Source organism: Gopherus evgoodei, chromosome 1 (genome assembly GCF_007399415.2).
Source record: "Gopherus evgoodei ecotype Sinaloan lineage chromosome 1, rGopEvg1_v1.p, whole genome shotgun sequence".
Lineage (NCBI taxonomy): Eukaryota > Metazoa > Chordata > Testudines > Testudinidae > Gopherus > Gopherus evgoodei.
In genome coordinates, this window is record NC_044322.1 from 54,336,346 (window position 1) to 54,346,095 (window position 9,750).

At 45.1% G+C, this 9,750-nt stretch overlaps 1 protein-coding gene across 1 annotated transcript; it reads right to left on the reverse strand.

Annotated features, from left to right (window-relative positions):
- Positions 1-7,803: 7,803 nt before the first annotated feature.
- ARL11 (ADP ribosylation factor like GTPase 11) lies at positions 7,804-9,181 on the reverse strand. The gene has a single exon (XM_030564700.1). The coding sequence runs from the start codon at positions 8,913-8,915 to the stop codon at positions 8,343-8,345; it is 573 nt and encodes a 190-aa protein (XP_030420560.1). The 5' UTR covers positions 8,916-9,181; the 3' UTR covers positions 7,804-8,342.
- Between the last annotated feature and the right edge of the window lie 569 nt (positions 9,182-9,750).

The following is a 9,750-nucleotide window of genomic DNA, read 5'->3' on the forward strand; positions in this document are numbered from 1 at the left end:
GAAATTTTACCTACAATATATTCTTAAAATGTTTCCTTTATTTGATTTTTATCAGTTTCATGTTCACAGATTAATTCGCAAACTGTGGAGACTGGGTAAGCAACAGTATTCGATACAACTAACAGCTTATAACAAACGAGTCATTTACTTTGTTCAGAAAAATCTGTATGTTTGATAGAGTATATGATAGATTTTTACCTACTGTGACAAAGTTCCTCCTCTATCTTGGTGGGTCCTGCACTTATTGGCAGATTTGTTCGCCTCAGAGATTCACCATGTGGATCAGGGAACAGCCCAGAGACCGTCCCTTCTGGTAGAACCCACAGTCCAAGTCAATTCCTCCTGTGTCTGATCAGGAGTTGGAAGGTTTGGGGGGAACCCAGGCCCGCCACCTACTCTGGGTTCCAGCCCAGGGCCCTGTGGACTGCAGCTGTCTAGAGTGCCTCCAGGAACAGCTGTATGACAGCTACAACTCCCTGGGCTACTTCTTCATGGCCTCCTCCAAACACCTTCTTTACCCTCACCACAGGACCTTTCTCCTGGTGTCTGATAACACTTGTACTCTTCAATCCTCCAGCAATACGCCTTCCCACTCTCAGCTCCTAGTGCCTCTTGCTCCCAGCTCCTCACATGCACACTAACAAACTGAAGTGAGGTCCTGTATCCATCTGGCCTGACCCTATCGCACGACTTTTTTTCTTTTTCCTTATCAGGGAAGGAAATAAAGTGATAGCTATACATTGGTTAATATGGCTCACTCTTTACAGGAGAATAATAGAGGGCTTTCCCAGGAGCCCCATGGAAGGGGAAGCATATTTTTCCAGTACTCCACAATGTACCTGGGAAGCTGAGGCAGGACAGTGTATCACCCTAAATGCAGCTGTTCTCCCTGGCTTATAGGGAGACAGAGCCAAGGCTAGTCCACTCCTCACCCTTGTGAGCCCACCTACATTGGTGATGCAATGATTCTGCTGAGACTGCTTCCCCTGTCATGCAATGCAGGTGGACAATGCAGTGGAATAAAGGGGCACTGTACTTCCCCACGCAGGCCTGCAGAATGGGCTACGATCTAGCCCCAGATAAAGAAAAATCAATCCACTGAGCATTCTTTGTTACAATATTGTTTAAATTAGGTGGTGGTGGGGGGTTGTTGGTTACTTTTAGACCACATTGCTCTTTATCGCTCGGTATGTTGGATCCTTACAGTTGAGCAGGTTAACTTGCACTGCCCATAAAAGGATAATTTTTCTAAGTCCAGGCAATAGTTTAAGTGCATGTAATGACACTGCCACCACAAAAGAGTTGCTGCTAAATCCTTTGGTCAAGTACTACTGTTCCAGTAACCAGGCTAACTGCATGTCCGACTTTTCCTGCTGTCCCTGCAGTGGGTCCCTGTCAGGTCTCCAACCACTAGTCATCACCTCTCTTGGGGTGGGCTCATGTGAGTCTCCCACTCTCGGACCAGGCCTTGGGCTGCTAAGCCCTGGTACTAGCTCTGATTTCCTCAGCAGGTCTGACTTATGTTTAGTGCCTGCAGTTCTTCTCCTCGGGAGCTATAACCAGTAATAGCCAATGACCAAACAGCCGTCTCAGAGCACTGTATTGTTTATTTAGAATCAGAGCATTTCAGAGAAAAACATCTTAAAATGATAGCCAGTCTATAGGTTTGCCTGCCTTTCCCTACAGCTCACCACCTCTTGGAAGCTGCAGAAGGGCCCATCTCCAAACATTGCCGCACAGGCCCAGTGAAAGGATGTTTCGCGCCCTAGGCAAAACTTCCACCTTGTGCCCTCCCCCGTCCCTGAGCCCCCACCCTGAGGTGCCCCCCCGTGGCAGCTCCCCACCCTCCGCCCTGCTCACCCCTGCTCTGCCTCCACCCCAAGCACGCCGTCGCTGCTTCACTTCTCTCACCTCCCAGGCTTGCGGCGCCAATCAGCTTAGGCGCCGCAAGCCTGGGAAGCGGGAGAAGTGAAGTAGCCACAGCATGCTTGGGGAGCAGGCGAGGCAGGGGTGAGCGGGGCGGAGAGTTCCTCTGCGTGCCGCCCCCCCTTACTTGCTGCAGGCAGCCCTCCCCGTGCCCCCCTGCCCCAGCTCCCTCTGCCTAAATGCCGGCAGTGACCAGGGCGGCTGAAGATCCGGCCGCCACAGTCGCTGCTGAAGAAAATGGCACCCTCCAAATCCTAGCGTCCTAAGCAACTGCATAGGTCGCCTAAATGGTTGCACCGCCCTGTTGCCGCAGGACCTGTCTCTGTCTCCATGTTAGTCTGTTCCCCACACAAACAGCTCACTAACAACTTCCCTTCCCTCTCTTCAGAAAGTCTTTGTAACCATATAGTGACCTTTTGATTTCTCAGTTCCCAGCCTTGGCAAAAAGGCTGTGTCTTTGGGCTGGAGCCTGGAAGTGGCATCTTCCCTGCTAATAGCTTGACATTTCTCTTGTAATTGTCCCCAAGTATGTGTTTGGGAGGCTGCTTTTCTAGACCCATTTTGTGGCTTTCTTAGGGGAGGGGGGGGTCCAACAGCCCCCTCTTAAGCTAGATCGATACATTGATATAGGAAAGTCCTGTAACTCAATATAGCTATACAGTGACTCATTAATACCATAGGTACCTGGTCAGTAAAATTATTATACATTAGTATTCCTAAATACATCCACCACTGATACCATTGCCCTACTCAGAGAAGAGTAAAAATACTCTATGATATTCAGTTAGAAATAATTTTCTATAGTCAAAACTCATGGATTAATTGATGTGAGGTATAGACATCGCTGAGTTATAAAGTGAAGGATAGATTGTCTCTTAGTTTAGTGGTTTTAGTTTTGTTTAGTTTTAGTTTATCGTAGTCTCTGGGAGGTGGTGGGAAATTGCTTGTTTAAAAAATAATCTGATCTGTGTTGCATTCAAGAAAATAGTTTATTGAAGTTTTGCTTTTTTCAGGCAAAAAAAAGTAACTAAAATAGCTTAAACTATTCCGGGGGAGGGACTATCAAATCCATGTATACAATGGAAAATGTACATACTGTCCTTTATAAGCCGCATTACAAAATCCTTTATGGTATCTCAAAGGAAAAAAAAGAAAGGACGTTTTAAAGTGAGAGGTCCTAGCCTCTGTTTGCCAGACTCTGGGAATGGGCAAGGGGATGGATCACTTGATGATTACCTGTTCTGTTCATTCCTTCTGGGGCACCTGGCATTGGCCACTGTCGGAAGACAGGATACTAGGCTAGATGGCCCATTGGTTTGACCCAGTATGGCCGTTCTTATGTTCTTATCTTGCTCCATTTGAAATCAGTAGGCGTTTTGACAATGAGGCCCTGAAATGGCTTGGGCATGGACATGGTAAAACAATCAGCAGAAGCAGGATCTGACATTTAATACACTTTTCCATTGCAAGGGAAAATGCATCGGGGAAAAAAAGCAAAATATATGTTGCCACTTGAGCCTGTTATGAACCAACACAAGGCAGATAAATTCAAGGAGTGCTGTAAATCAGCTCAACAATATGAATAATAAGTCTCAAGAAAAATCTCTACCCCAGAAAATGAAGCTGGTGATAAGTCTCAGGACATCCTCTGAGACAGGAGACATTGTTAAGTCACTGCCTAGAGGGAAGTGAGAGTTTTTTCTGTAAGCAGGATGTTGATAAGTCAGCTTAAGATGCTTAAGGTCCCCACCGCTGGGAAAAGAAATCTGCCTCCTACATGTGGATTTACATATTTAACCAATGCACCTTTTTAAAAATCTGTCCTTGCTTCCATTGGCTTCAGCACGAGCAGATTTGGCGACCTTAGCTGGGTTTTTAAACATTCGTCTAATGGGAACTTTTGAAAAAGTAATTTTGTGAAGTTGTATTTAACATGCATAACAAAAGCCAGTGACTCTGTCCTTGTGCTGCTGTCAGTCAGTCTGTCTGTAATTCACAATGTTGAGTCTAAGTAATGCCGAGGTCTGAGCCTACTCTTGGTAGTGCATTGAGTGCTGCAATATCCAAGTGCCAGCAGGTGAATTAAGGGTGGTGTTTTGGCTTGAACAGGAGATACAGAGCCTTTTACTGTACCTCTAGAACATTGCTTCAAACCCAGCCTACATCAGTACCTGGAAAGGTAAATCACTACCGTTCAATGGCTGTTTGGTGGCTTATATGAATTGAGCTTGGTGATCTCAGGCTAGTTGCCAGTGTGTGTGTGTCATCCTCATAGAAACCACCACCAAAGTACTCCAGTAAAGGTCAAGGCTCCATTGTGCTAGGCCTGTAGAGTTGATTCCTGAAGGTGTGCAGTTGTACACTGGCAAGGCAGCATGGAGGGGCCTGCCCTTTTCCTGCCAGTAAGGCCCCTTCCCTTGGATATGGATAAATGGAGGATTTCAGTCTCAGGCTAGCATCTTTCACAAGCACAAAATGGAGATTCACTTGGTTTAACTAGTGAAGTTTCAGCTTTATCTGTGAAGTTCTGTGCCTGTCACAACCCCCAATGGGAGGAAGGCCAGCCTGTGAAACTGCAGCAGCTAACGCCTGCAGTGCTGAGGAATCCCTTTCCAGCCAAGTGCTAGTTATGGTATATGTAGCTACGTAATCATTAGGATTTTGTTCTCTGTCTTGCAGTTTTAAATGTCTAGGGCCATGTCTACACTGACAAGCTTACAGTGGCACAGCTGTACTGATACAACTGCGCCGCTGTAAGATCGCTCATGTAGCTGCGTTATGCTAACAGCAGAGCACTCTTCCATCGGCATAATAGAACCAGCTCAATGAGCGGCGGTAGCTGTGTTGCCGGGAGAGCCTTGTGCAAACGAGCGCTTATGTTGGCAAAAGTTACGTTGCTTGGGTGGGAGCGTTTTTTCACACTCCTGGGCGACAAAAGTTTTGCCGACATAAGTGCTAGTGTAAACATGGCCTAGGAGTCTGCTGGAAGCAGCTGCAATTTCATGTTCAGTCCAGATACAGCTTACTGGGCTCGAATGGAAACTGTTTGTTTTATGCTAAAATAAAATGAGTGTTTTAAATGGACAGTATGTGGCTGCTCCGTGTGAATGGAAAGCACGTACTTCCCTGGTGAAATCTCATAGGATCAGACCCTGCAGTAACTCAGATGCAGGAATCATAGTTTTTTATTCTTTTTAAATAATTACTCCTCGGAAGGCCTTCAAATACTAATAACTGCTCTGTATTTTCTCCAAGTGCCTTTTCAGTTAGTTCTGTAAAATTGTTGATCTGGTACTTGATTTGTATTTTCACATGCTGGGAGTACAAGGGAGAATCTGTGTGGTTTGTTGTCTTTAGAAATGTCATGAACGCAGAACACACTGTATAATAAAGAGGAAGTAAAGGCACCACAGAGCTTAGTGTGTGAACATTCAGTAGCTGTTATTGTGTCAGTGCCAGTTGTGCGCTTGGCATTACACAGCTTGCAAAAGCAAAGCCAATCTCTTCCCCGAAGAGCTTACAGCTGAGAAGCCAAGATGTGCTTTGAGATAGTTGTCTGCATATGAGAGCTTCCCCTCCTTCCAGGTCAATGTTTTAAGTTACTGCTATTGGGTGAGCTGCTGCGCTAGGCTTCTAGGAGGTGCAGTACCGGAGGGGGGCAGGCTCAGGGGGCTTTACGGCACCTTTGCACTCTCCCAACAACAAGCTGCTCCAAGGGTCAGAGTGGCCCTGCCAAAATTTAAACAGCCCAGCCTAAGGCTTGTCTACACAGGGAAAACGGCCAGCAGAAATAAAGCTATACCGAGAGTCACTTTTGTTCCAGAATAGAGAATCTACATGGAGAGTTACGCTGGCATAGATATAGTCCTCGAATTATACTGCTATCGTTCTGCCAGTCAATTTCTTCATGTAAATAGGGTTACAGCAGCTTGTCCCTATCTGCCTATGTGCAGCAGCCCTGTATGATATGGCCCCAGGCCTGAAACTAGGGTGACCAGATGTCCCAATTTTATAGGGACAGTCCTGATTTTTGGTCTTTTTCTTATATAGGCTCCTATTACCCCCCATCCCCTGTCCTGATTTTTCACACTTGCTGTCTGGTCACCCTATCTGAAACATCCTCTTCAACCATGCCCCTTACAGCAGGGCTTGGAAAGAGGGCCTCAAAAGAACCACCTGAGGCCATCAGTCTCAGTTCTTGCTCTAAGGGAATTCTGTCCCAGCTTGACCTACAACTGTAAAGCCCCTTTCACACTTTTACCTGGTGTTAAGAGGCTGGAGTGGGGAGTGAGAATTCGACCTATTACTTTAAGATGGCTGGGCAGGGAGATTGTGAAAAAGCCACAGTGACAAGTGGAAGCTAAAATGATTCAGTTCGTATGTGAGGTCTCAGTGATCTCTTCAGTTTATTGGAATCTTGTATTTACAACCAAAAATGGGAAAATCAACCTGTTTACAGCAACTGCAGTTTCAAACTGTTCTTATGACCGTATCCTTCAAATGATCATGTGTGTGTTTGTAACATAAAGCTACAGCCTTGCCTAGAACACAGGTTCATTATGCATTTCAGTGCAAGTCTAGTATATGGCACTCTTACTGATAGCAACAATCATTTATGCCCAATCAAAACTGGGCCATTTTTTTACTTTCACAACATAGCACATACTATTCCTTATATAGTTTAGCTTGGCTGAAAATTCTGCCATGTCTCCTTAGGAAGGATTTCTCGTAGGGGGGATTGCCCATCAATAATCCTGTGGCTAGAGCATAGCACTGGGAGTCAGGTGGTTTCAGTTCTATTGCTACCCTGCCACAGGCTTCTTGTCACATTCTTTAACCTGACCCCAGTTTCACTTTCTGTAAAATGAGGCAGATAATAATACTGCCTTACTTCCCAGTAATGTTCTGAGGCTTAAGTCATTAATGTCTGTAAAATGCATTGAGGTGATCAGAAGAAAAGTGCATGTTTCTTTTTGGTTTTGCATCATGTGTACATTCCTCTTTGAAACTTACTGACTCCAGCTGCCTAATATTCTTGGGTTGGGTTCCCCACGCTCCCATTTCCATTGATAGCATAATAATCTAGTACAAGCTAACAAACATACTAAGGTTTTTCATCTTAATCAATGTGGTTTTGTTTGGTTTAAATTTCCAAGTTTAACAAAAGGTTCCATATTGTTTGTATGTGCTCTTCCTACAGGAGTAGCTTCACAGGGCCACTGTTCAGTGTAAGAGTCAATGGAATCAAATAGAGACTTTCACTACATAGCAGGGGCCTGACCCTGAAATGTGCCCAGCACTACCTGACAGCTGCCGAGTGCTTCAACTCCAACTGAAAACAGCAGAAGTTAAGGTCCTCTAGTCTAGATTATCACCCTGCCTTTTCTACAGTACATTTTTAGTGTTTTATCTAGTCTAATTTTAAAATACCCAATAGACAAGTCTCCTGGCACTCCTCTTGTCAGACTAGTCCACCATCTAATAGATTTCAGCGTCAGGATATTCTGAGACAGATTAGAGCTCTGGTGTGCATACATCTGTTCCTAACATTTAAAGCTCATAATGGTGCTCATTCCTGTTTGATTTCCTCAGGTTTTAAATTAACCCAAGGACAAATGTGTATCATTTATAGTCTTGTTTCAATAAAAATGAAGCAAGTCTAAATACATGTAAAAAATTATACAAAACAGGATACGCACAAATCCACACATACATTCTAAAAACATAACACATGACCTAATCCTGATCACGCTTCAGTGGGCCAGCATGATGCTCACAAAGGACACTGCTAAAACCAATTGCCAATTTAGCTGTTTAAATTCTTGTGCTTAATTTCTTCTGTTCAGTCATTCTCTTTCCATTCTGCTCTGTTTCAGATCAACAAACATCTGCTATAAATTGTAAGAGAAGTGGAACTGAGGTCAGTCAAATATATCCCCTCGGGGACTGTTACTGTGTACCGAGTGCATCTGAGCTTAGAGGAATAAAAATAAAGACTGACACCCAGCAATACCTTCTTCATCAGGTCAAAACCCGTATCCAGAATGCATAGAGTAAGACATTTAACATGAACAAAATAATAAATGTCACCCAAGTAATACCTGTAGTGAGAGCTGAGTTTACTGGTGCAGCAGTTTAGGAAAAACTGGCAAGGCAAGGTCAAGAACATTGCTGTCCACAAATGCAGCTTTGCTAAGGGGGGTTCCTGATGTGATTTCATGGTGCAGTAGAACTATGGGATATTTTGGAATATTACGCATGCCATAGGGAGTTCTTTTAACCATACCAGGAGCAGAGGGGGTATTTCTGAGACGAACGGAGTGTCGAGGGATTACTAGTGGAGGAATTTACCTGATTTTCCAGTTTCATGCTCAAGTTGCCCCCTCTAGTCATGTCCGAGCTTAAAGATGTCCTCATCACTGCAGTGGTGCACAGACACATTCAGGGGAATTCTTATCGCGGCTCTTAAGAAGTCCTGCCAGGGCCATTAAGGCTTCCCTCAAGCCCTCACCAGTGTGAGCACTGCACCCTCTCAGCTCCCAGCTTCGGCCACTGAACCATTCCAGATTCAGCCTCTCCTGCAGCTCTGAGAGAGAGAGGGACCTTGGCAGCTCCTGCTTGTTGGCCAGAAGCAAGACTGGAACCCCAGTCACGTTTATGTTGTTCAGAACTTTCTCCAATTCAGCCATTGCCTCTGGCAGCCGGGTTTTGTCGGCACTGTCCAGCACAAAGATGAGAGCGTCCGTGTCTTCCAGATAGTCCTTCCAGCTAGCGCGGAGCTTGTCTTGACCACCCACATCCCAGAGAGTCAAGGGTAGATGACATGGGGTTTTCAGAGACTCCACATTGAAGCCCACTGTCGGGAAAGTCTCCACAAGCTCGTTGCTCTTCAATTTAGACAAGATGGTGGATTTGCCTGCAAAATCCAGTCCCAGCATCACCACCCGGGCGTCTCTTTTGTACCAAGCCTTGGAGCTCAAGGTCCCCATTGTGCTGCTGCTGAAATCTTGTTGAAAAATTGTAAATAAAAAATTATTCCTTTCCAAAAAGAAACACTTACCGCATTTAATAATGGTGCTGTCTGGTAGAGTGACTAGACTTTTGAAGGGGTGGGGTGTCCAGTTGGCCCCCAGCCCGTCGGTCTGAGAGAACACTTTGGATTCACGTGTTAATATTTGCTGCAGAAAGAAACAATCACCTCCCTGCTTTCTTTGTAGCTAAAACAAGGTGAGTGATATTATTTATGAGGGGTGCAGCAGAGCCAATAAATGTGGCTTGAAATAACAAATGGCCTCTGTGTTCCTGCTTTGCTGTCTCTAAATTCTTTGTTCATCTGCAACCCAAAACTGCCCAGGGTTAGGGGAGAAACAGACCTTTTAACGAGAGGTGAAGGGACTGTGTAATCAGTTTCCTCCTCATGTTGCACAGAAACAAAACTGCTGTTTTGTCCACCAGCCTCTCCAGGGGAAATCCACCCCCATCCCAGGGCAGAGGGAGCTGATTTGTTTGCAAAGCAAGCATCACTCGTGACAATCAGAGGCTGGTAGGTCATCACTTTCGAGAACAGCAGCTGAGACAGTGAAAGGCTTCTGAGCCACTCTTAAGGGAAGAAAAATAATCTTCCCCATAGTAGCAGCTTTCAGCAGCTGCTGTGCAGACAATAGAAATGGAGATTTAAATAACTAGATACAGGCTATTTTAAATGTCTCATTGAAATGCAGCCAGCAAAAACCAAGAGGTGGAAAGACTAAAGTGCTTTACAGTGAATCCCAAATGAATGAAACACGGGTCAGTCATCTATGGCAACAGCAAATACTACTTTAA